General features: G+C 55.5%; 2 protein-coding genes across 3 annotated transcripts in view; one reads left to right on the top strand and one right to left on the bottom strand.

Annotated features, from left to right (window-relative positions):
- The window catches only part of LOC122895324 (general transcription factor II-I repeat domain-containing protein 2-like), a 33,758-nt gene extending 23,911 nt beyond the window's left edge, over positions 1-9,847 (top strand). The window contains exons 11-16 of one of the 2 annotated variants that reach the window (XM_044232652.1): positions 1,690-1,752; positions 3,609-3,686; positions 4,611-4,694; positions 5,553-5,736; positions 5,932-5,960; positions 8,025-9,847. In XM_044232652.1, the coding sequence (XP_044088587.1) occupies positions 1,690-1,752; positions 3,609-3,686; positions 4,611-4,694; positions 5,553-5,736; positions 5,932-5,960; positions 8,025-9,631 (2,045 nt within the window). In that variant the 3' untranslated portion in view covers positions 9,632-9,847. Of the gene's footprint in view, positions 1-1,689; positions 1,753-3,608; positions 3,687-4,610; positions 4,695-5,552; positions 5,737-5,854; positions 5,961-8,024 lie in introns of both variants that reach the window. The other variant, XM_044232653.1, reaches the window with a different exon arrangement.
- A 2,704-nt stretch (positions 9,848-12,551) lies between these two features.
- On the bottom strand, positions 12,552-25,445 carry NCF1 (neutrophil cytosolic factor 1). Its single transcript, XM_044233427.1, has 11 exons — positions 25,321-25,445; positions 21,811-21,891; positions 19,650-19,725; positions 19,349-19,514; positions 18,346-18,398; positions 17,000-17,122; positions 16,595-16,702; positions 15,715-15,832; positions 14,483-14,590; positions 13,824-13,999; positions 12,552-13,639 (listed from the first exon to the last, which is right to left on the bottom strand). Exons 1-11 carry the CDS (start codon positions 25,390-25,392, stop codon positions 13,518-13,520), a joined length of 1,203 nt encoding a protein of 400 aa, XP_044089362.1. The 5' UTR covers positions 25,393-25,445; the 3' UTR covers positions 12,552-13,517.
- Between the last annotated feature and the right edge of the window lie 511 nt (positions 25,446-25,956).

Here is a 25,956-nt window from a genome sequence, read left to right as displayed (position 1 = left end):
TTGGTTCCAAAATGATTTGTATTTTCTCTAAGTCAGGTCATGATCTCAGGGTCCTGGGATCGAGCCCCGCATCAGGCTCTCTGCTCGGCGGGAAGCCGGCTTCTCCCTCTCCCTCTCCCCCTGCCTGTGTTCCCTCTCCTGCTGTGTCTCTCTGTCAAATAAATAAATAAAATCTTAAAAAAAGAAGAAGAAGAAGAAGCAGCAGCAGCTTCAAGAGCAGAGATGTGTGGTGTGTCTTCACCATGTCCCCCCCAGACGGTGTATCTTACGTTACGATAGTCCAGTACCCAACAACTGCTTCCTTTAGAGTCTTTCTTCCTCCACGAACAATTAACAGAAGCTTTCTAAAATGAGCCAGAGTTAGATGAGATCGTCCAGCGAGGCTTGTGTCCGTGGGTCATAATTCTAGCAAACCAGAAAAATCGATTGTGTCTCCGGGGTCATAACAGGCTGGACCCCGGGGGCTGGTGGCGGGGGACCCGCCCCGCAGAGCACGCAGCTCTCTTTTGTCCGAGGGATGTCTGATGACAGCAAGAAACTGCTTCTGACCGTAGGAATTCCATCGCCTCAAAGAAAAGGACATTCCGTGTCCACTAATGGGTACAGTTTCTTAATATGTGAGAGTTTCTTGCCTCCCCTTATCCCTTAGAAGGTTACCCTTTCTTACCCTGTGATCCCTCTTCAAGTTAAAATTACCTTCACATTTAGGGACGCCCAGCTGCATCGGTCAGAAGAGCGTGAGGCCCTTGATCCCGGGATCACGAGTTCGACCCCCACGTTGGGTATAGAGATTATGATAAAATAGTAATAATAAGTAAAAATAAATATTTAGGTCTTTCATCCATTTTTAATTATCTTAGTGGATGGTGTAAGGAAATGGTCCAGTTTCATTCTTCTGCATGTGGGTGTCAAGTGTTCCCAATACCACGTGTTGAAGAGACTGTCTATTTTCCATTGGACATTCTTTCCTGCTTTGTCGAAGATGAGTTGACCATAGAGTTGGGGTCTATTTCTGGACTCTCTGTTCTGTTCCATTGATCTATGTGTCTGTTTCTGTGCCCGTACCGTCTGTCTTGATGATGACAGCTTTGTAACGGAGCTTGAAGTCCGGAATTGTGATGCCATCAACTTTGGTTTTCTTTTTCGATATTCCTCTGGAGGGTGTGATGCTGAACAAAATACATCAATCAGATTAAGACAATTATCATGTGGTTTCACACATATGAGGCATATGAGAGAGTGCAGAGGACCATAGGGGAAGGGGGAAGGGAGGAAAACTAAATGGGGAGAAACCAGAGAGGGAAACAAACCATGAGAGACTCCTAACTCCAAGAAGCAAACTGAGGGTTCCTGGAGGGCCCCGGGGTCGGGGACGGGGTGCCTGGGGGCTGGGCACGGAGGAGGGCGCGGACGTGGCGAGCACTGGCTGTTAGACGCAGCTGATGAACTGCTGACCTCTACCTCTGAAACCCATGACGTACTACATGCTGGCTAACTGAATTAAAATTTTGTTTAAAAGAAGTAAAAATAAATAAAAATTTAAAAAAATGAAATTACTTTCACATTGACACTTTTACGTGTGTTAGGTACGGACTGGGTTGAACGTGCCAGGCCAGGCTGCTGTCTCGGGCTGCAACATGAGGGCACGTAGCAACCAAGGTCATTTTAGACATTTTTTTTTTTTCCAAGATTCCACTCCGTGTGCCCCTTCAGAAACGAGCGAGGACCCCAAAGCTGAGGTGAAAATTGAAGGTGAGTTTCCGGAAGCCTCGTCAGAGGGACGCGGTTCAGTGCGGCGTGGGGTGTGTGTGTGTGTGTGTGTGTGCGCGTGCGTGTGCACACGTGTGTGTGCGTCCGTGCAGCTCACACTGGCCGGGACCAGACTATGCTCCATCCCAAGTGAGGAAGAAAGAAGGGGCTGGCGGGGGAGGCATCTGGGTGGCTCAGTGGGTTAAGCCTCTGCCTTCGGCTCAGGTCATGATCCCAGGGTCCTGGGATCGAGCCCCACATTGGGTTCTCTGCTCAGCGGGGAGCCTGCTTCCTCCTCTCTCTCTCTGCCTGCCTCTCTGCCTACTTGTGATCTGTCTGTCAAATAAATAAATAAATAAATATCTTTTTTTTTTTTTAATTAAAATTTTTTTTTAAAAAGTGATATTTACACGGCCCAGTCTCAGGCCATCTAAGGCCTCACTGCGGCATCTGGGACCCCCGTTCTGAGCCATACAGTGAGGTGATTTTTCCTTAAAATCCCACGAAAGGAAACCCTTAAAATACTTCCAATTTTTTTAATTGACATGAAACGAACATGACATAAAATTAACCATTTTAATGTGAGCGATTCAGTAGCTTTTGTACATTCACGGTGCTGGGCGACCACCTCTATGTAGCTTCAAAGCATTTTCATGTCAGAGGAAAACCCCAAACTCATTACGAGTCCCTCCCACTCTTCCCTCCCACAGCCCCTAGCATCCACCAGGCTACTCTTGGTCTCTGTGGCTTTACCTTTCCTACCTGTTTCATACGGGTGGGATTGTACAGTGGGTGCCCTCTGGGGTCTGACTTCTTTCATTTAAATCTCCAGGGGCGCCTGGGTGGCTCAGTCAGTTAAGCGCCTAACTCTTGATTTTGGCTCCAGTCGTGATCTCAGGGTCGTCAGATGGAGGCCTGTGCTGGGCTCTGAGCTGGGCGTGGAACCTGCTTCGCATTCTCTCCCTCTCCACGCCCCCCCCCCGCTCCCTGCCCCACTCATGTGCACTCATGCTGTCTCTCAAAAAAGTTAGAAATAATAACTTAAATAAAATAAATTCTCCAAAGTTCATCCACATGGCAGAAAATTACAAAACTTCCTTTCAAGGTTGGATAATATTCCACCATGTGCATAAATCATGGGTTATCCATTCTTCCATAGATTAACGCTTAGGTTGTTACCTCAAAGTACTTTTATGAATAGAATGGAGTGTAACATACGGAGTTGTCAAATCGCTGTGTTGTACACTTGAAACCAACGCAACGTTGTGTGTGCACTCTACTTGAATTAAACGAGGAAACAGTATAAAGAATCCCATGTTAGAATCCAAGTCCGGGGGTGATTTGAACACAGGTCGATGGAAACGTTCTCCAAGATGGCCTCCCTGCTGTGCTCCTCTCTTGTGGGACATGACGCTCGTGAAGGGACTACAAGTCCAATCACCTTTTTGGTCTGGAGAGCAGTTTTCTAAAGGATTGGCTGTAAGGTATTCGGTAGATAATGACCACCTAGCAAAGGACCATAGTATTTGGAAGCCCATGTGTAGGTGTGCACTTGTCCTGCATCAGACAGTGGTTATTACGATGACTTATAGAATGTGGAGCCAGAGGAGCACTTTCATATTTTATTTTTTAAAAGATTTATTTATTTATTTTAGAGAGAGAAAGTGCATGCAGGGCGGAGGGGCTGGGAGATGGAGAGCGTCCTAGACACAGAGCATGGAGCCCGACTGCCTACAGCCCATGTTCTCTGAAGCTTTAGAAGTTGAGCCTGCACTTCTGATCAGAGCGGCACATGGACGTTTTTAGAGGAGAATTAACCTAATTTTCTTCAAGTCCTACATTTCAGTTTCTCTTTTTAGGAAGCACAAATTCATCCAGCATCCCGAATTCTGCGGCTGGTGTTGAAGATCTTAACATTGTTCAGGTGACAGTTCCAGGTATGGACGTCTATCTGGCATTATCGTAATTGATGTTATATTTTTCTTTTTGTTATATTTTAACCATTTTATGACACGGGTCATAAACCCTTGGATCTTTGTTATTATTATTATCTTTTTGCTTAGTTCATCCTTTCAACAATTCAGGAATATCAAATACAGTACAGAGTGTCAAACACTGAATACCTTGCTTATATCAGACATCGTTAATCAGATATACTGCTTCTCACAGCCACGCCTTGGCATTACTGGAAAATACACCTCAGGGCGGGCAACTCCAAGCACCAGCTACCACGGAATAGGAATTGGCCACAGAGGGTAGTTTATCTGCTGCCCATCAAGCAGTCCTTTCTAAATATGTGTATTCAGTCCTTTCTGAACATGTGTATATAAAATCTATCTGGAGAGATACAAAAGAATCCAATAACACAGTCCCTCCAAGGAAGGAAACAGAGCTGAGAAAGGGATGGGAGAGAGATGGTTCGCTGTGCAGTGTTCTGTCTTGTGAGTTTTGAACCACATAACTGCTTTAGTTATTCAAAATTAAATACAATAAAAATGTGAAGTATTAAAAAATATTCTGTTCTAGTCCTACTATGTCTTATTCCTTTTACCTATCATATTGCATTGGCTAAGATTGCTAATTCAGTGTTGAAGAGTAGAGGTCAACATGGATATTCTGGTTCTACATAATGTTGAAAATGTTCCCTAAAGCAGTATGCAGTGTGTTTACATGGGTTTATAATTTGGGACATTCTCTGTCATCTACAATGGCTTCCATTTACACATTTCCAAAAAACTAAACTGAACGATAAGCCAGGTAAAGTGCTTTCTTCCTATGCTGTCAGGCTCTTTCTCCAACAGCTTTTTAGGGGGCAAATATATCAATACCCCTAGTTTGTTTGATTGTCTGATTATTTTTAGATAATGAGAAGGAAAGATTATCCAGCATTGAAAAGATAAAACAACTAAGAGAACAAGTCAATGACCTCTTTAGCCGAAAATTTGGTAAGTTTTTATATTGTTATGTATCCAAAAAGTATATATTTGAGGTATTTCTTTTTAATGGAATACTTTATTGATCTTTCTGGGGGTGCCTGGCTGGCTCAGTCAGAAGAACGTGCGACTCTTGATCTAGGGGTTGTGAATTCAAGCCTCATGTTGGGTGTAGAGCTTACTAAAAAAATTGTTAATAAAATATATATTTTTTTTTAAATCTTTTTTTAAGTTTTTTTTTAAGATTTTATTTTTATTTATTTGACAGAGAGAGAGAGATCACAAGTAGGCAGAGAGGCAGGCAGAGAGAGAGAGAGGGAGAAGCAGGCTCCCTGCTGAGCAGAGAGCCCGATGCGGGGCTCGATCCCAGGACCCTGAGATCATGACCTGAGCCAAAGGCAGAGGCTTAACGCACTGAGCCACCCAGGCACCCCCCAAATATGTTTTTTTTTTTAAAGAAATAATCTCCCTGGGAAGGAGCTACGATCAAAATCAGTGTGCATTTTCCCCGACGATCTTTTACATGGACACCGTGATCACAACACTCTCTCTCTTTGATTTACTGGGTTCTTACGTAATAGCCGAGCATGGCTTTCAGTACTCCCGTGCGATTCATTATTTAATCTTCATAAAACCCTCTTTCAGGTAGATGCCAGGATCGTTTCTCTTTCACGGAGAGAGAAATTGTGTCTGTTACCTTGCCCGTTGCCAACGTCCAAGTCAGTAAGGCTGTCCCTGAAGCAACAGTGGCCAACCTCCCCCACTGTCCCTGGACGGGAAGGATCTTAACGCCTCGGCCGTGAAGACAAAGCGTGGCCTGGGAAAGGCAAGTGGCACACTGAGGCGCGTCTGTTGCTTCTCTCCTTCCAGGTGAAGCCATCGGGGCGGACTTCCCCGTGAAGGTCCCCTACAGGAAGATCACGTTCAACCCTGGCTGTGTGGTCATCGACGGCATGCCCCCGGGCGTGGTCTTCAAGGCCCCTGGCTACCTGGAAATCAGCTCCATGCGAAGGATCTTGGATGCCGCAGAATTTATCAAGTTCACGGTCATCAGGTAGGTGAGCGCCCCCTGCTTGGTGATGAGAATGAATCTGAAGGTCGCCCGCCACTGACCCGTGGGGGGGTGGGCAATGGGGAAGGGGGCAGTGGGATTTTTTTTTTTTTAACCCCAGGAGGTGGCCGCTTCCGGAAGCTGCGTGTCCGAGGACAGATGAACTCTGTTGCTTTCACTGTGTCTCTCTCCCTTCAGACCCCTTCCAGGCCTGGAGCTTAGCAACGGTGAGTAGCCCGGGTAGGGGGCGAGAAGGGCGTCCCCAGCATCGCCTGACGTGTCGCCGGGCCCTCACCCCAGGGTCCTCGCTTCTTGAGCCCTAGAACAGAGCCCGGTGTTCATTGGACGCAGTTTATGTGACCTGCTGGTCATCAAGTCCTTTCCTTCTGGGGCTTCACCAGAATTCTCATCCCACAGTTTGAAGGCGCTCGCTGGCTCTCGCATGTGGGAGCCCTTCCTGGCCGGCGAGCGGTGGGGGGGCTGGGTAGTTTACTGAACTAGCCCAGACCCGTGGGTACATAGCGCCTGCCTAGAACCCCAGCTCCGTCCCCCAGGACACCCCTGCCCTCCGCCCAGACCCCCGCCCCCAGTTCAGAGCCAAAAGGGTGCCACTGGGCACAGAGAGGGCTCTCAGGACCCCCTCCGGGGCTGAGGTCAGCATCTCTTCTGAGTGATGCCCCATATTCTGAGCATGGCCCCCGGGTCCCTGCAAGTCAACGGCGCCCCGTGTGGTAAGAAAAGCAGGCATGCCTTCGGCTTAGGTCACGATCCCAGAGTCCTGGGATTGAGCCTGACATCGGGCTCTCTGCTCAGCGGGGAGCCTGCTTCTCCCTCTCCCGCTCCCCCTGCTTGTGTTCCTTCTCTCTCTGTCTCTATCAAAATAAATGAAATCTTTAAAAAAAAAAAGAAAAGAAAAGCAGGCGTAGGGAGGTCCTCGGGAGTCTGAGTCACGAAGGAACCTCCGTGGTTCAAGCTGGGAAAGCTGAAAATACTCTTTGAAAATTCCCGAAGGTTCTTCCCAAACTCGTCTTGCTGCCTAATGAGGTTTTTTTTTTTTTTTTTAAACCTTTCTTTCTAGCTTTATGGAGGCATAATTTACATGCCATAACATTCACTTGGGTGAGGTATACACCAGTCAGCGATTTTGGATAAATTTACAGTTAGGCAAACTGTCACCACCATCAAATATTAGGACATTCCCATCACCCCCCAAAGGTCCCTCCTACCCACTTTTCTGTCATCTCCTGTTCCTGTCCCTAGTCCCAGGCACCCACCAAGTTGCCTTTCTTTCTTGTCTCTGCCCACACTTCCGTGAAGTGAATGTTTAGACCCGTGTCCTCTCCAAGCAGAGTGCACCTGCTTCATGGCCAGATTCCTTTGAATTTAAAACAAGTAAGTTGTGTGCGGTTCCGGGCCTAGGAGCAAGGACCTTTGCGGCCCATGGCAGGTAAACCCCATGCCGTGGTCATCCCCCTCTCCGTGACTTCGAAGTTCTCTTGAGACCCAAATGAACAAAAATAGACATTCAAATGCGAACGTACTGTCAGATCAGTGTCGCTTAAAGCAAATGTGGCAAACAGGTACTTCCTGAAATCACAGAAGACGCCTTTCACGGGGCTCACGTACCTTTTAAAAATGGGAATAAGTGACCGACGCTAAGAACCCAGAGACATTTTGAGGATAAGAAAGAAAAGCTGGGGACGTTTTATGAAAGTCGATGTTGGGGATCCAGGGCGCCCAGCTTAGTGGGTAGGTATGCCACTCTTAATCTCGGGGTTGTGAGTTTGAGCCCGGTGTCTGGCATAGCGTTTTCCTTTATTTATTTATTTATTTAAAAGATTTTATTTATTTATTTGACAGAGAGAGATCACAGTAGACAGCGAGGCAGGCAGAGAGAGGGGAAGGGAAGCAGGCCCCCTGCTGAGCAGAGAGCCCGATGCGGGGCTCGATCCCAGGACCCTGAGATCATGACCTGAGCCGAAGGCAGCGGCTTTAACCCACTGAGCCACCCAGGCGCCCAAGCGTTTTCCTTTAAAAAAAAAAAAAAAAAAAAGTCGATTTCTAAATTCTCTTGGAATCCGAAGATCTGGCCACAGATCCCACCTTCCGTCCAGCAGCAGCTGGCTAGGGCTGAGTCCGCCGTCCCTCTCTGCAGGGCCGGGTTCGCCATGCCCCCCTGGCCCTGCCGCCTCACCCCTGGCATGTATCATCACGTCTCTGCTGTCGGTTTTCATAGAGCGGCATTAAGAGAAAACGTGACATGTGTCTTGTCTCCATGTCTCTACCAAAAGTGGGGAAAAGGAAGATAGACCAGGAGGGCCGTGTCTTCCAAGAGAAGTGGGAGAGAGCGTATTTCTTCGTGGAAGTGCAGAGTGTCCCCACGTGTCTGATCTGCAAGCAGAGCATGTCCGTGTCCAAGGAGTACAACCTGCGCCGCCACTACCAGACGAACCACAGTAAGCACTACGACCAGTACACGGAGAAGACGCGCGACCAGAAGCTCCACGAGCTGAAGAAGGGGCTCCAGAAGTACCTCCTGGGGTCCCCCGAAGTCGCGGGTCCCGAGCAGAAACAGGCGCCGACCCACGCGAGCCCGAAGGAAACCGCCGCCGCCGCGCAGCCCGTGGAAGACGTGGCCGGGAACTTATGGGAGAAGTTACGCGAAAAAATCAAGTCGTTCGTGGCCTACTCGATTGCGATCGACGAGATCACGGACATCAATAACACGCCGCAGCTGGCCATATTCATCCGCGGCGTGGACCAGCACCTCGACGCGTCGGAGGAGCTCTTGGACACGGTGCCCGTGGCGGGGACGAGATCCGGCCACGAGATGTTTCTGCGCGTCGAGAAGAGCCTGAAGCGGTTCAACATCGACTGGTCCAAACTGGTCAGCGTGGCCTCCACGGGCACGCCCGCCATGGTGGACGGGAACGACGGCCTGGTCACGAAACTCAAGTCCAGGGCGGCCGCGGCGTGCAGGGACTCGGACCTCAAGTCGGTCCGCTGCATCATCCACCCGGAGTCGCTCTGTGCGCAGAAGCTGAAGATGGAGCACGTCATGAGCGTCGTGGTGAACTCGGTGAACTGGATATGCTCCCGCGGGCTGAACCGCGGCGAGTTCACGACCCTGCTGTACGAGCTGGACAGCCAGTACGGCAGCCTGCTCTACTGCACCGATATCAAGTGGCTCAGTCGCGGGCTGGTGCTCAAGCGGTTCTTTGAATCGCTGGAAGAAATCGCCGCGTTCATGGCGTCCCGAGGCAAGCCCCTGCCTCAGCTGAGCTCTCCAGACTGGATCAGAGACTTGGCCTTCTTGGTCGACCTGACCATGCACCTGAACACGCTGAACATCGCCCTCCAGGGGCACTCGCAGGTCGTCACGCAGATGTACGACCTCCTCCGGGCCTTCCTGGCCAAGCTGTGCCTCTGGGAGACGCACCTGGCCCGGAACAACCTGGCCCACTTTCCCACGCTGAAGTCGGTCTCCAGAAACGAAAGCGACGGCCTCAACTACATTCCCAAAATCGTGGAGCTGAAGACCGAGTTCCAGAAGAGGCTGTCTGACTTCAAGGTGCACGAACGCGAACTGACCCTGTTCAGCGCCCCGTTCTCCGTGACGGTCGAGAGCGTCCGCGAGGCGCTCCAGATGGAGGTCATTGACCTGCAGTGCAACACGGCGCTGAAGACGAAATACGACAAGGTCGGGGTCCCCGAGTTCTGCAAGTACCTGCGGGGCAGCTACCCGAGGTACAGGGTCCACTGCGCCAAGATCCTCTCCATGTTCGGGAGCACGTACATTTGCGAGCAGCTCTTCTCCATCATGAAACTGAGCAGGACGAAATTCTGCTCGCAGCTCCAGGACTCGCGGTGGGATTCCGTGCTCCACATCGCCACATGACCTGGAAGGCGTCCCCGGCCGCGCCCCGCGGGCGACTGCCACCCTCCGCGCCCCGGGGACGGCGAGATAAGAAGACGACGTGCACGCGATCTCCCGATCTCCGCTTTCCAGTTCTTTCCACCTCGACGCCGAAACGCAGCTTGCGGCATCGGACCCGTCTGTATGACATTTTATGCCTCAACACAGTCCAGTAAAGATCGCGGGCGTTTTACTGTATCCCTGGGGGTTGCCTTTCCTTGCGGCGGGCGGGTTCCGCTCACCCCTGAGGCCGGCACACGGAGGTTTTAGGCCGCTCAACAGAGAAACAGAGAGAGAGGCGCGTGTGCGTGGAGGGTAAGCGCGCACACGTCCAGTCCCCCACGCTTTGCACGGCACCCCCTGTGATCTAACACGTTCGCACGCTGGGGGACGGTCCCTTGGAGACGCATTCGCCAACCGCAGTGTCCCGTGGGATGGCTCCTCTGCCACGGCGACCCACGAAGGTAGGAGTTAAAAATGGAAAATGCCACTTAACAAGTAACACAGGCTTTCAAAGGGCAAGGGAGCGGAGGTGGTTTTGGTTTTTTGTTTTTTTCTGTGTTTTTTTGTTTTGTTTTGTTTTTGGTAAACTTTATTTTGAGGGACTCCTGGCTGGCTCTGTCAGTAAAGCAGCTGACTCTTGATCTCTGGGCGGTGAGTTCGAGCCCCAGGTTGGGTGCGGGGATGCCTTAAAAAATTAATAAACTGTGTTTTGAAGTAATCCCCAATTTACAGAGAGGTTGCAGAAATGAGAAAGGTATGAAGAACTCTTACACGTTCTCTTGCCAGAGTCTCATATGGTTGAAATTTTACCCCGATGCTTCATCACCTGTTCGTTTGGCCTCCCCCTCTCTCTCTCTTCCTTGTGTACGTGTGTGTGCATGTGTGTGTGTGTGTGTGTGTGTTGCCTGTGAGTGTGTACACATGAGTCTCTGAGTATAATGTGTGTTTAATCTTTTCTGGACCATTTGAGGGGGTTACCTATATCCTCGCCCCATGACTACTTGAGGGAGTATTTTCCAAGAATAGGGATATTCCCGAACCATGACTGAGTGGCCAGTTCTAGTAAATCAAACACTGGTGTAATACTTGGATCTCATTTACCACAAATGACACTGTGCATGGTGTCCTTTGTGTTCTCACATTGTTTGCAAGCTGGGGACAGTCCCCTGGAGACTGTCCTGATGGCCTTCCCTTTATAGCACGGAACCCCTGGAGAGCTGGTTTTTGAAAGCACGTGTACAAACACACACGCGCGTGCACACACACACACACACACACAGTGTTCTTAGTCTGTATTAGCCACTGGAATTAGTAACCTCAAATTGTGAACACTTTCCAGGTTGGAGGAATTAATCTGACTAGGGAACAAAAAAGCTAAAGACCCTGACCTGGTGACCCACTTGGGAATCCACGGACCAAACACTTGGATAAAAATGAAGGGAGGCTGCAGGAGAGAGAGCCCAACCTCCAGGCCATCTCCACGCAAGGGACTCGCCCCCAGCTGGAGCCCCAGTGCCTGTCCTCAGACCCAGGGAAAATGACCCCACCCTGGCCGTTCCTGTCCTTGGCGGGTGGACTGCAGGTACGGCTGGGTCTGGCTAGCTCAGAGGCTCCCTTTCTGGGGGGAGGAATGGGCTGGTTTACAGCGGGGTCAGGGGAGGCCGCCTCCCCCCCCCCCGTGTACCTGGGTACCAGTGTACCTGGGCTAATGTCTACACTGAGTATCAAAGGGGTCTCCCTGTGGACCCTACAGGGAAAAGTCAGCCCCTTCCGTGATAGACCGGAAGCTAGGGCCCAGAGTGATTCAGTGACCGGCCAAGGTAACATGGCAGAGATGTGGTCAGGATTCAGATTAGGGCTATGGGACACCAAAGTCCACGTTATTCCATGACAGGTGGCTGTCCTGTGTGGCATTATGGTGGTTAGCCCCAGAGGGGACAGCCTGGGCTGCCTTCTGTGACTGGGCTCTCCATGGGCCGTTCCGCTTTGAATCACCTCCTACTGCCCCTAGCTTCCTTCTTCACCCTGCATGTGTGTTGGCGCCACAGTGGCCCAGGACCGTCACTTCGGCGACTGAGCCACGCCTGGGAGAACTGACTGAATGAGCAGGTGGTTTTCTGGGGTCGTGGATTGATGGGGCGTCTCCAAATGAGAGCCCTTAGGAGCGGGTTGCTCAGGCCCAGCCCAGGAGCCGGGGGCTGGATTTAGTGGTCCCCATCAGTTCCTAGGGGCAGAGAGTGCACAGCATCTCCCCCAAGGCCCTGTCTTCCCATCCCAGGGCGGCCAGAGGACACTGGTCACTCCTCCAACATAGGCCTGGGGTGGGGGTGGGGGGCTGGAGCTCTGGAAGCCTGTCACCTCCCTCCTCTGACCACCCATCAGCCACAGCACCCGCCGCTAGGGCTGAGGTACAGACCAGGAGCTCTGCAGGGTCAGGAGAGCATAATGGGTCCTGTAGGGCTTTGGAACCAGCAAGAAAAGCCTCCCTCCGTCTCCCGGCTTTGCCACCCACATGCCATATTACCCTGGAAACCCGCTTACATTTTCTGAGGCTTGGTTTCCACAACCATAATTCTGACAGGGTTGTTCTCAGAACCAGAAACAAGGTAAAGAGCGAGCCCCGCGTTGTGCCTGGTCCCTAGAAAATTCACACACACACACCAGCTGCTGCCGTAACTCAGGCCCCTGCAGGCGTGCCTGCCCGGCGCTCTCCCTAGGTTCCCCTGGGGGACGGAGAGGCCCCCCTGCCCTCAGGCCCCTGCACCCCCTGGGGCCCCCTCCTCAGCAGGCAACAGTAGGGCCACCTCCAGGGGACCAGGAATGCAGGAAACCATGAGAAAAACATTCGATCAGGAACTTAGCTTGGAAAAAATGAAAATACAAATTAGGAAAATCAGTATTTTTATCTCACACTTTTTTTTAATCATACTTGCGACGGAACAAGCAAAGGGGTTGGGATGGTCGGGGTTCATTCTCGCACAGCTTCGCAGGCTAGCGCGGGAGGGGCTGCACTCTTCCAGCACACCGAGTGTACAAAAAGCAGACGAAGGGCCCCAGGACGTTCTCAAGGCCTGGGTCCCCTTATCTCAAAGGGACCAGCCTTGCCCATTGTCTTGAGCCACCTCCCCTATGGGAGGGGCGCCCCTCCCCACTGCCTTCCTCTTAAGCTGCTGCTTTTGCGAGATTTGCAGCCCAGGTGGCACCCTGGTGTCTTTGCATTTTGCAGAAGATCCACCAGCAAAGACTTTGAGGCCATGGGCTGGCAGCAGGGCTGGTGGGGCCAGCGAGGGACCGTGCATCAGTGAGTGACTGCTTTCTGGTACAGCCTCCTAACTGGGCAGTGAATAACCATCTCCCTATACCTAGATGACAATTCTTCTTTGTCACCGAAGTAAGGGGCACACAGGGTGCGCTGCGGCACCCTTCAGAACTCTTCTGCAGTGGGACCAGAGTTTTAGCAGGCAGCTTCTGTCCAAACAGGCAGCGCGGGGGGCGGGGGGACCGGGGGTTCGTATTGCACTTGGCCCGGTGCAAACTTAGTCTGGGGCAAGGCCAGGGCAGTGTGCCAACGGACCTCGACCTCCGTTCCAGCAACTTCCCCCAACTTCCCTCCGCAGCAAAGCGCACAGTCTACAGTCCCAATTCTATAAATAACCCCAAGGGCATGCCCCAGCCCGGTCCGCCCGGCTGCTCTGCAGGACCTCTGCCCACTCCCTGCAGCATTAATTGAGAGCGCGGAACAGTTAGCCGGACGGGGCCGGGCTGCCCGAGGCATCCAGACTTCTGGGTCTGTACAGGTGTATACAGGGAGGGGGCGGGGCAGGGCGGAGAAGCCAGGACACCACCTCGGGGAAGCCGCCCGGCCTCAGACGGGCGACGCCAGCTTCCTCTTGGTGCTCTCGCTGCAGCGGTGCAGGATGAGGTTTGCGCTGGGACGCGGGGGCACTGCGGGCTGTGGCTTTGCGCGCTCGCTCTCCCGCTGCTCCCCTGCGGCGGAAAGCGGTGGAGTTGGGGGGGCCCGTGAGAGGCCCCGCCCCACCCTCCAGGCCCCACCCCGGACCCCGCCTCCCCGGCAGCCCCGCCTCCAGACCACTCAGGACTCTCACGCCGCGCCCCTGGTCCCACCCCTGTCCCCGCCCCCTCCTCCAGGCCCCGCCCCGAGAAGCCCCGCCCCCCGCCCCAGGCGGCTGGCCGCGCTCACCGTGCGGGCTGGCTGCGCTCTGCGGTCCCGGCCGCCCCGGGCGGCGACGCTGCTGCAGGTAGCGGACACTGTTGCGCCGGTAGGTGTCCTGGCTGAGGCGCTTCCGCGACCGCTGGTGGATGCTGTGCGCGTTGCGGATGGACGACCTGGGCGCAGCGGGACCGGGGCGTTGCTCAGGCCGGGCCACCCTCGCTGCGCCCGCGTCCCAGCCTGCGGGGACTCGCATGACCCGCCCTGGGGTCCAACGACTGGCCCCGGGCTGTGGGGAGCAGGGCCGGGACCCCACACGACGGGGCGGGGCTGGAGGTCCATTTCCCACGCCCCTCGCCCGCCTTCAGCCCGGCCCCTCCCAGGAAGCCCTCTGGACCGCCACCGCCCTCGAGGGCCAGCCCCAGGCACGGGGGCATCGAGGTCTTCCCCTGCACCCCCACACCCCTGCGTTCCCACCGCCCCCGTGCCGGCCCCAAGGTGGGGGAGGGCACGTCCACCCTCGATCCTGCGAGGGCGCTGTCTCCCCGGCTGGCTGGAGTGCCCCCCTCCGCCGCACGGCCAGTCCAGGGCCTGCACCCACAGAGGGGACCCGTGGCACCCCCTCCTCACCCCCGTCCAGTCCCGGGACCCGCACTCACCGCCGGGGAGGTGCCCCTCGACTCTTGATCTGCCGTTGGGCCTGGGCTACATCCTGCCCGGACTTCTGTAGGTACATGGACGGGAAGTAGCCTGTGATGTCGTCTTTCCTGCAACAGAGGCAGCCCTCGAAGCCCCCACAGTCACCGGGGGGGGGGGGGGAGAGGGGATCTGGGGGCTCAGGGGTCCCTCTAAACAACTGGGGTTAAGGCAGCTGGAGGCTGCAGACACCCTGAAGCCTGGCCAACACCAGACCCTGTCCCACCGGGCCTCAGTTTCTTTATCTGTGCCAGACAGGCCCCTCAGCCATGATGTTGGTAGTGCGAGGAAGTTAGCAGGTCCAACTTGCCCCCCAAGGGACTTGTGTTTGCATTAAAACATCTGCCACTCTGTATTTGTTAGTTTTTTCTTTCAAAGCCACGGCTTCCTGTGTCTAAGAACTTTTGCCTGTCCCCAGGTCACCAAGTTCCCCTATGCTTTCTTCCAAAAGCTTTTTTTTTTTTTTTTAAAGATTTTATTTATTTATTTGACAGACAGAGATGCAGGGAGGCAGGCAGAGAGAGAGGAAGAAGCAGGCTCCCTGCTGAGCAGAGTCTGATGCGGGCCTCGATCCCAGGACGCTGGGATCACGACCTGAGCCGAAGACAGAGGCTTCAACCCACTGAGCCACCCAGGCGCCCCCCAAAAGCTTTTTAATTTGGGGTTTTATGCTTGGTCGTTGAGAGATATCCACCTGCCTCCCGAGCCCCCAGCCCGGGGTCAGGCTGGTGGTGGGTGCTGTGGCCACCAGCTCCGAGCCGAGCCGCGGACAGGCCCTAGGACTCCAGGCTCGGAAAGGGTGTCCAAGGACCTGGGGAGGCCCGGGGGGTCTGAGAAGAGCCCCCAGGAGGAATGACCAGACAAGAATCAGTGACAACCAAAGATTTAGAAGCAAAAAGCTTCTCAAGTAAAATAACGAACGCAACAACGAATCGTGTTGTAGAAAGAACAACAGATGGCGAGGTGACCCCAGGTCACACAGGACAAGGACACCGAATCCTGAGAGCTGGGTTGGGCAGGATAATCACTGATCTGAGTGATCAGATCAAAATGGAAACTGAGTCCAGAGAGAGGCGGTGGCTTACTGGAGTCCCACTCGCCCGTAAGCATGGAGCCCAAACAGACCAGCCCCTGGGCCAGGGCTGACCCCGGGGTGGGCACAGGGGGAGGGCGGTAGGTAGGGACGCTCTCCTACCTGATGACCCACCAACCGTCCAGGAGCTTATGAATGACCTCGATGGCTTCTCCCTCCTGCAGAGACACTTCGTCCTCCATCTCGGCGGTATAGGCTTTGATGGTGACATAGGGCTCACCTGGTTGGCCGCGGGGGCAGAGGCACGGTGTGAGGGTCGGCCCAGCACCTGCCTGCCTCCCCTCCTCTGCTCTCTGGGTCCCGAGGCTTCCTCCAGCAAGAGCCCAGGACCGCCCTCTCCCCTGGTCCCGGCTGGTCTCCCTCTGTAGGCTCCTGCCCCCCACTCGTGGGTCACCTGCAGTTCTGCCCTCTGCCTGCGACAACCCCCACCATCCACATCCAGGGCCAGGCACCTCAACAGGCCGCATGGCCGGGCAGGCGTGGAGCGCCCGTCCACGGGGGACCTGAGCCCCTTGACCCGGCTGCCTTTACCGGGTTTTCCACAGGTGCCATAAATCCGCCTTCGGTTGTGAAATCTCTCCATTTTAAAATACGGGTCATCTAACTTATCTCCACCTCCCCATAGGCCCCATCCAGCTGGGGGCGCTGTCGGTTCTCCCCTTGCTGTCAGCGAGGATGCCCCCGCCTCCAGGCAGTGTTCCGTCCTGAACCGCAGAGCTGCTCAACCGCCAGCTTCCCGCTGCACCCTGCCAGAGCCGGACCCACCCCTACTCTACCTCCCGGTTCTCTGTCCTGACCAAGGGCCCCACCTCCTACCTGGGCCTATTGAGCCAGACTCTGGGGTCTCCACCGTGACCTACTGCCCACCCCACAATCCTAGCCAACCCCAAAGTGGATATGATTGTATCCGGTTTCTAAAGAGCCCGGAGCCCCTAGGTCCCCTGCCCCTCACATTCTTACGGCCGTGGAGGGCAGGCCGCACCTTCGTAGTTGGGCTCTGGGTCCTCTGACTCGTCAGGACTGTCCAGGGGTTCCAAGTAGGACGCCGGGACCCAACCTCGCTTTGTCTTCATTTGGCAGAACCACCAGCCTGCGGGAGGGGAGAGGCCAGACGTCTGGGGGGGGCGTGGCACCTCCCTCAGCCCCCAGGGTGGTAAGGACAGCAGGACACACACACACAGACATGGAATCTGCTTCCCACCCAGCACGCCCGGAAGCTGGTCTGGCCACTTGGACCTAACCCACCCCCCCGGGGACGCACAGATGCCCAAATCCTCCCCCAGGAGGCTGAGGAGGCGCCCTTGGCGTGGGGAGGACGGTCAGGGCCCCCCCGAAGGAGCCACAAGCCCGTCGGTGAGGAAGGTCCCAGCAGGGCGGGGAGACTGACCGCTCTCACTCTTCTCCACGACATCCACCACGTCCCCCGTGGCCAGAGCCATCTGGGAGCCCGAAGTCTTCTCGAAGTCAGCGATGGCCCGGTACGTCTGCAGGATGATGGGGCCCGTGATGTCTGGACAGAAGGAGAGCGGGGTGAGCGGACAGGGGCGGATGGGCTGCCTCCTCCAGGCAGTCCCCTGCACGGGCCACTAGAACCAGACACGCAGGAACTGGACCCCCCCTGCCAACTGGAAAGCGGCCGACACCAGCCGGTCTTGGCAGCCCCGCATTGACCGAGCGCCTGCTGTGTTCCTGACGTTACTCACACGCCCGACACACGCTCTTTCTCACTCGGGGTTAGTGAGCAGCCCCCCGGGGGCCCTAATGAGCACGCCGATCGCCCCGGGATCTTGCTGGAACGCAGGGTCTGATGCCATAGGTCTGCGGCGGGACCTGAGAGTCTGCATTTCTAACCTGCCCCCCGGGTCTTGCTCCTGCGCTGTATCATGGACTGAAATACGTCTCTTCCTCCTTCCCTAAAAGTCACATGTTGAAGCCCTAAGCCCCAGGACCTTAGAATCTATATCTGGAGTTAGAGCCTTTAACGAAGGGATAGGGACGGGGCCCTGACCCCGTAGGACTGGTGTCCTACACCCCGATCTCAGACTCCCAGCCTCCGGAACGGTGAGAAAATTCATTTCTGTCGTTGAAGACCCTCCCCCACGTCTGTGGCACTTTACCCTGTGTAGACTAAGACCCTGCTGGGCCCCCAACCAAACCCTGAATGGCCCATGGACCCCATCCAGGCATCCCACTGACTGGTTGAAATCCTGCTCCCCATTTCGTGGCTGCCCTGACCTGAGTCCCCGGTTTAATCAAGCCTCCATGTGTCTAGCTGTGAAATGGGGCTAATAGCACTTTGACCCCTACTTCCTATTGCTACAGAAATGATTACAATGTGTTAATACGTGCAAGACATTTAAAATAGGGCCTGGGGCAGAGTGAGTCCTTAATCAACATCAGGTTGTATTAGTAACAAGTATCGGCCATACAGATCGGACACCATGAGCCCTGACAGCCGCCTGCACCCCCGGACCTGGTCATTCACTCAGCCACGACATCGCCGGCTGGTGGGAGCCAGGGTCGGGCTGGGCTCTGCAGCCACAGACGGGAGCTCCGAAAGCTTCACTTGATGACCAGCGACCCCCAAAGACCCCCAGCCTTTAGCGCAAGCCACGGAGACACCCCCCGCCGCCACCCCAGCCCTTCTCCCTGCAGAGCCTGTGCTCAGGATCCTATATCATATCCCAGTTCCCGCCGTGGGGTGACCTACAGGGGGCCGTCCCCGCCACTCACCCGAGACACTGTTGTTGTCTTTTGGCACCAGGTAGGTCTCTGGTTTTTTCGTCCTGCAGGAAAGAAGAGTCTGGGTTAGGTGTGCGGCTTCCCACAGGGGAGCAGACGCTCCAGGCGGACCTACGGAAGAACTTCCCAAGCGGAAAAGGAATGTAGGGGTTTCTGGGGGCTGCTGCGGAGGGAAGGAAGCCACGGGATGGGCAAGGAGTGGCCCCCCGCCCCCGCCTTCTGCAGACCCAAAGGAGGAGGCAACAGCTGAACGCAGGTGAGGCACCCTGGTCCGGGAAAGGCTCTTGTCACCTCGGGGGGCAGCTCCTTTCTTCCGGGGCCTCAGGACCGCGGCCAACAGGCAACGGGCATCCCCGCCACCCAGGCCCCTGGACGCTGCGCTGCCCTGCCCTGGGTCGGGGGGTTTGTTCAGTGGAGCTGTGTGTTCCGCAGGCCTCCCCCGTACTCAGCGAGCCGAGAGGGACCGAGAGAGGGACCTTCCCCAGCAGGGCGGCACATGGGACCTCCCTCGGCTTCTCCGGCTTCTCCGGTGCTTTCCACCAACAGTGGCCGCCAGCCCTCCCCGCGCCCCCCTGCCCAGGGGCTCTGCGCTTCACCCTTTGTAAATGCCCTCCCCGACCCCCATTCCTCCCTCCGGCCCTTCCCACCCCGCGACTGATGGGGAAACTGCTTTCAGAAGGCAAGCTGAGGCTGCGGACCTAGGATGGCGGACCCCCAGCCCAGAGAGGCCCCCCCAACCCAGCACCGGGAGGCTCATCGGAGACTCGGCAGGGATGCTGGGGGCCGGGGGGAGGGGTACGGTTTCCAGGTCACACAGGCCAGAGTTGAAACCCTTCCTCCTTCTCTTTTGGGCTGTGTGACTTTGGGCGAGTCGCCTCCCCTATCTGAGCTTGATTCATCTGTCCTAGTGCGGAGGTCCCGCACCCCTCCCCAGGCAGAGCTCCCCACTGCCCTTCCCTCTTCCACTTCAGGGCCAGAACGAGGGGACACTCACTGGCTGTCCGTGGGGAGCTTGAGGTCATCGGGGCGCACCTTGAAGAAGTCGAGGAGGTGGGGGCAGCGGGAGATCTTGACCGGCAGGCTCATGAGGGCGTTGCAGTACTCGGTGAGGGTGCCCTGGCGGCTCTCGGCGGCCCGCTGCCCATCGAACCACCGTGGGGCTGGAGGGGCCCGGGAGGGACAGCAGAGGCCCCGTGAGCACACGCCCAAGTCGCGTCCCCAAGGGGGCGGGAGGAGGGGGGCGCGGCTGGGGTGCGGCAGGCCAGGGCTGCGGGCAGGGGAACCCTGCTGCTCACCTGGCAGGTGGGGGATGATCCTGTTCTGTGGGTTGATGTCCCCCGCCTCGATAGGAAACATTTCCTTTAACAGTTTCTGGACACGAAAGAAGAGGTGAAGGCACCGGCTCGGAAACAACTCTCCACCTGGCTTGGGCTAGACGCTCCGGCTGCCGTCCTGGGTCCGCTCTTTCTGGCCTACCTTCCGCTCACACCGCCAGCAGATCCTTCTGGTTCTACTCCCGAAATCTGTCCAGAATCTGACCCTCGTCCCTACCCACACAGCCGCCACCTCGATCTGAGCTTCCACCGAGCCCGGACCTATGCCCCCTTCCATCTTTGTCCTCACTCCAGCTCCCTCATCACACTTAAACTGGATCCTGTTTCCCCTCTGCCCAGAGCCGTCCCCAACTCTCAGCTCACTCAGACTGGAAGCCAGAGGCTTTACGTTTGTTCGTCTCCAAGGCCCCGCAAACCTGTCCCCACCGGCCTCACTTACCTCCCTGGCCACCACCCACCCTTCCCTTGTTCCCTCTGCTCCAGGCCTCTCTGAATATTGCAGGCCCACTGCTGCCCCAGGGCCATTGCACTTGCTCTTCCCATTCTTCCCCCACCCCCCACTTGTCCATAGCGCTTTCTCTTTCTCTTGTCCTTCTTCAAGTCTTTGCTCAGATGCCACCCCCTCAGTGAAACCTTCTCCCTGTCGGTTTCCCCTCCTAGCTCAGTCCTCCCATCCCCCACCCTCCCCTGCTTTATTTCCTCTAAGTCCGGATGACTGTCTAACATACTGTGTAAATTCCTTGCATTCTGTCTGTTAACCTGACTCCTCCGCTACGACTGAAGGTCCACAAGGGAGGGCAAGGACTTGTATCTTTGTTATGCCCTTGTCACCTTCAGAGCATCTCCTGCTCACCAAGTAGGATGCGCGGGCACTCAGTGGGTGCTCGGTAAATAGTTGCTGAACGAACGAACAAGTCCACCAGTCAGTAAAAGGGGCTAATCCTACATCGGAACAACCCAGAACAGTTTAAAGAGGAGAGACGGCGTCACATACACATCAGTACGGACCGGTCTCAAAAACACGACCTAGTAATACGAACAAGGCAGAGAAGGAAAACAGCCACGATGCTCTGACAGCTTCTGGAAAGCCTGCGGAAAACACACGCTTAACACGACTCTGTCTTGTTCTTGGACTTGTGTGTGTGTCTGTGTGTCCATCCAGGGCTGGAGCTGGGACAAGAGCAGGGGATAAAGGGTGCTTTCCACTTCTTTTGTAATGTTTTATTTTCTTGATCTTAAAAAAGGTTTGAGGGTCAGGGGTACCTGGGTGGCTCACTGGGTTAAAGCCTCTGCCTTCAGCTCAGATCATGATCCCCGCGTCCTGGGATCGAGGCCCGCATCAGGCTCCCTGCTCAGCGGGGAGCCTGCTTCTCCCTCTGCCTGTCATTCCCCCTGCTTGTGCTCCCTTTCTCCCTCTCTCTCTGCCAAATACATAAATGAAATCTTTTTTAAAAATGCTAAGTTTATGTTCTGTGTATTTTACCCCATTAAAACATACTTTAAGGAAATCTTGCCACTTGCGACGATGTGGATGGAACTAGAGGGTATTATGCTAATGAAGCAAAATAAGCCCATCAGAGAAGGACAATTATCATAGGATTTCACTCGTATGTGGAATTTAAGAAACAGGACGGAGGACTCATAGGGGAAGGGAGGGAAAAAGAAAAAAATGAAATCAGGGAGGGGGACACACCATAAGAGACTCTCAACTCTAGGACACACTGCGGGTGGCTGGAGCGGATGACACGGGGAGGGAGGGACGGGGCAAGAGGTGAGGGACACTGAGGAGGGCACGGGATGCGACGGTGAGCACGGGGCGTTATTCCCAACGGATGAACCACCGGCCTCTACCTCTGAAACTAATTATACGCTATATGTGACCTAATCGAATTTACGTTACAAAAAATAAAAACGAAAACGTGCTCTAAGGGAAATGTTCTAAGTTCAGGAATAATGCCCCTCGCTGTGGGCGGGGGGTGCTCTGCGTTCCTCCCTTCCTGGCCAGCACCTGGGCCACCCCCCCTCCCCTGGAAGGGCAGAGCTGGGACTGGGTACGACGTCCTCCCTCTCGACGTACACACGCGCACGCACACGCACACGCATGTGCGCGCAGGGCACTCACGTGTAACTCGTAAATCTCCGTGAACTTCCGGTAGACCACCTTCTCAGACAGGTCCTGCCACTTCACCAGGAACATGTACACCTGGGGGGGGGACTCGCTCAGCTTCCTGGGGGAAGCCCATGGGACTTGGGGGCGGGGGTGGGGTGGAGAGCAGGGGGACGCTCGGGTGACCTGGGTGGCTGAGAGGGCACCGACTTCAGGGACCCCAGAGCTCCTGCTCTCCAGCTTTAGGACCCGAGGCGAGATGTTCAGCTCCTCCCAAATGAACTCAAATTCCTCATCTGTAAGTTGGACACACAGGGGCTCCTGGGGTTAGCGGGGAAAGTTACGGGCGGTGAGACGGAAGAGCCTGGGCTCAGACCGTTCGAGAACTCGGGGGGAGACTGTATGGTCCCAGTTTTTTGTTTTGTTTTGTTTGTTTTTTTAAGATTTTATTTATTTATTTGATGTACAGAGATCACAAGTAGGCAGAGAGGAGACGGGGGAGGGGGGGAAAGCCAGCTCCCTGCTGAGCAGAGAGCCGGATGCGGGGCTCAATCCCAGGACCCTGAGATCATGACCCGAGCTGAAGGCAGAGGCTTTAACCCACGGAGCCACCCAGGCGGCCCATGTATGGTCCCGTTTCTACCGCACATCCAGAAGAGACAATCTACCCAGACAGAAGGTAGATTAGTGGTTGCGGGGGCTGGGCTGGAATGGGCGTTCCTAACGGGGCTGGGGTTTCTTTGGGGTGTGACGAAAATCTAATATTGACTCCGTGAGGGGCACCTGGGTGGCACAATCGGTGAAGCTTCCGACTCTTGGATGGGGCTCAGGTCGTGATCTCGAGGTTGTGCGATCGAACCCCACGTTGGGCTCCCTGCTCAGCTCAAAGTCTGCTTGGGATTCTCTCTCCCTGTCCCTCTGCCCCTCCTGCTCATGCTCTCTATCAAATAAATACATCAAATTAATAAATATATTTAAGGGGCACCTGGGTGGCTCAGTGGGTTAAAGCCTCTGCCTTCGGCTCAGGTCAAGATCCCAGGGTCCTGGGATTGAGCCCCACATCGGGCTCTCTGCTCAGCGGGGAGCCTGCTTCCTCCCCCTCTCTCTCTGCCTGTCTTTCTGCCTACTTGTGATCTCTGCCAAAAGAATAAATAAAATCTTTAAAAATATATATATTAAATATATATATATATAAATTGAATAATGGCACAACTTTGTGACTATTAAAAACCACTGAGTTGTACAATTTATCTAGGTGAATTTTAGCTCAATGAAGACATTATTAGAAAAAAAGGAAAGGAAACTTGGTGAGGAGAAACCAAAATAGAACTGGGAAAGTTCTACTGAGCCACAAAAAGGAACAAATCACTGACAGGTGCGCCCACACGGTAGGTCTCGGAAGCATTCCGCTAAGTGAAAGGACACAAAAGACCACCCACGTGGCAGGTAGGATTCTCCTTCCACGACATTCTGGAACAAGCGCCACGCACGCCAGGTGGACAGAGATCAGAACGAGGGTAGCGTCCGGGGGCTGGTGGAGCAGTAAGTGGGGAGTGAGAGAAACCGGGGGCTGATGGCGGCAATCTCTACCTTGACGAGGGTCGGGATTACGATGGGACATCCTGCAACAGTATCCCTACGGGGGCGCCTGGGTGGCTCAGTGGGTTGAGCCGCTGCCTTCGGGCACAGGTCATGATCTCAGGGTTTGGGATCGAGTCCCGCATCGGGCTCTCTGCTCAGCAGGGAGCCTGCTTCCCTTCCTCTCTCTCTGCCTGCCTCTCCATCTACTTGTAATTTCTCTCTCTGTCAAATACATAAATAAAATCTTAAAAAAAAAAAAAAGTATCCCTACGATGGGTGGATTTCATTTTACATAAATTTTACATCAAAAGAGAAAAAAAATAACAAAAACAAACAAAAAACAGACTAGGGGGCCTGGCTGGCGGAGTGAGTGAAGGGTGCCAGTCCCGATCTCAGGGTCATGGGTTCGAGCCCCCGCGGTGGGTGTAGAGGTGACTTAGAGAAATAAAAGTTAAAACAAAACAAACAAGGAGCGACGCAGATTAAGGGTGTCTGGAGAGTGGGGATGAGGACCGAAATGCAGCCGGTGGTCCTGGGCTGGATCCCAGACCCTGGCACACTCTTACTACGGGAGAAGCAGGGGAACCGGTGGAAGCCGCGTAAAGTCGGGGGGTCGGGGGACCGTGTTTCATCCACACCAACTTGCTGATGTTGACACATCTGCACGGCGCTGACGGAAGAGGATGCTTCTGATTTTAAGAAACACCCAGTCGAGGGGCGCCCGGCTGGCTGGTGCAGTTGGGCAAGCATCGACTCTCGGTGTCCGCCCAGGTCATAATCTTGGGGTGGCGAGGCTGAACCCCGCGTTCAACGGGGAGTCGGCTTGAGTCCTCTCTCCTCTGCCCCTCCAGCACCCCCCCTCAAATAAATCGATTTTTTAAAAAGTACGCCTTTATTTAGGTTTACTCTGGAATGATTGGTGGAGAGAAAGGGTTGGGGGGGTAAAGAGAGGGAGAGGGAGGGAGGGAGGAAGGGGAGAGGGAGGGAGAGGGAGCACAGGTGTGGGGGGGAGGGACACTGGAGCTATTTGCACTTCTGGGGCAAACTTCCCTAAGTTTCAAGTTATTTCGGGGCACCCGGGTGGCTCAGTGGGTTGAGCGTCTGCCTTTGGCTCAGGTCACCATCCCCCTGGGCTCGAGTCCCGCATCAGGCTCTCTGCTCAGCGGGGAGCCTGCTTCTCCCTCTCCCACTCCCCCTGCGTGTGTTCCCTCTCTGGCTGTGTCTCTCTGTCAAATAAATAGATAAAATCTTTAAAAGATATATTTCAAAATTTAAAGTGAAGAAAGAGAAGAAAGGATACTATAGGTGCCCTACAAATATTTTACAATGACAAAGCCGAGTTCCTCCCTGGCCTTCCTCCGGGCTTGGGGCCCCCCCGGTGGGGTGGGGTGGACATGTCTGGGCAGATGCATCCCAGTCTCCCAGGACCGCGGATGAGGGGAGGGGACACTTCGGGCCCTTTGGTGGTGCCACCTCCTGGAGGGGATCCCACTGCAGTGTAACTGACCCCAGGGCCAGCGTGGGGAGACAGAGGGCTGCCGGCAGTCGTCCCTCCCGGAGGACCGTTCCCTGAAACCGGGGATGGTCAGGGAGGGCTGCCCGGAGGAGCGCGCCCCGTAGTGGCGCGCTGTGCTGCCTGGACGCGAACCAGGAGCCTTCGGGGCCTCCCTGCTGGGGCGCGGCAGCACCGAGTGAGGTCGGCAGGCGGGGGCGGGGGTGGGGGCGCAAGGCCGCGCGTGCTCTAGGGCCCCGGGGTGCCGGGCGCGCGCGTTTCAGGGGCGCACATGCAGGCGCACGCCGACGGGCCAGGGCCCGGGAGCGCGCGGGGACAGCGCCGTGTGGCACCTGCGCTTCCGCGACCCCCCCACCCCGCCAGACCCCCCGCCGGGCCCCCCGGGGGGGCCCCCCCGCAGGACCCCCCCCAGGGCGCCGCGGGCTACTCACGTAGTGCTGGCTGGGGACGAAGCGCTTCTCAAAGCCCAGAAGGGCGATGTGGCGGATGAAGGTGTCCCCCATGGCTGGGCTGCGGGGCCTCCCCTCGGCGGGGCGCTCCCCGGCTGGGCCTTAAATGCGGGAGAAAGAGGAAGTCGCTCTGGCCTCGCCAGGGCTGGGGGCGGGAGGGGGCAGGGAGGGGGCAGGGAGGGCGCCGCTTCTTCTTTCGGTTTCTGGGATTCCTCGGACGCCGACGGCGCGGACGTGGGCGGCCTCAGGCAGCCCCGTGGATGCGAGAGCTTGCGGGGCGCTCCCCGCCGTCTGCGCGCCCCAGCCCTGCGGTTTGGGGACGACCATCCCCCACCCCTCCCTCTGGCGACCTGAGGACCAGCCACACCGGCCTCTCCCTCGCTCAAAGCTCCCTTGCGGGCCGCCTGGACCTTGTCCCTAACTCCCTCCCTCCTGGCCTTCAGGTTTCTGCTCAGATGCCACCTCCTCCGAGAAGCCTTTCTGGGTAACTTCATGCAAAGGAGCAAAACTTCATGCTTCCCCCGCCCCGTCCCCCCCACCTTTCCTGTTTCGATTCAGAGCCCTTACTACACTGACATACTGCCCGTTTCCATTTATTTATTATTATTTTTTTAAACA

The sequence above is a fragment of the Neovison vison genome, chromosome 14 (genome assembly GCF_020171115.1).
Source record: "Neovison vison isolate M4711 chromosome 14, ASM_NN_V1, whole genome shotgun sequence".
Lineage (NCBI taxonomy): Eukaryota > Metazoa > Chordata > Mammalia > Carnivora > Mustelidae > Neogale > Neogale vison.
The sequence above is the reverse complement of the archived record's forward strand: the minus strand, read 5'-3'. Positions and strand labels throughout refer to the sequence as shown.

Bases quoted from the DNA above. Each gene is read 5' to 3' on its own strand.
- NCF1 (XM_044233427.1), bottom strand. From the start codon at position 25,392: ATGGGGGACACCTTCATCCGCCACATCGCCCTTCTGGGCTTTGAGAAG. The intron at 18,399-19,348 runs GTGAGTGTCCCC...TCTTTCCTGCAG, and splicing joins AAGCTCCCCACGGACAGCCA to GACGAAAAAACCAGAGACCT. The intron at 16,703-16,999 runs GTCAGTCTCCCC...CCCCTCCCGCAG, and splicing joins CGTGGAGAAGAGTGAGAGCG to GCTGGTGGTTCTGCCAAATG.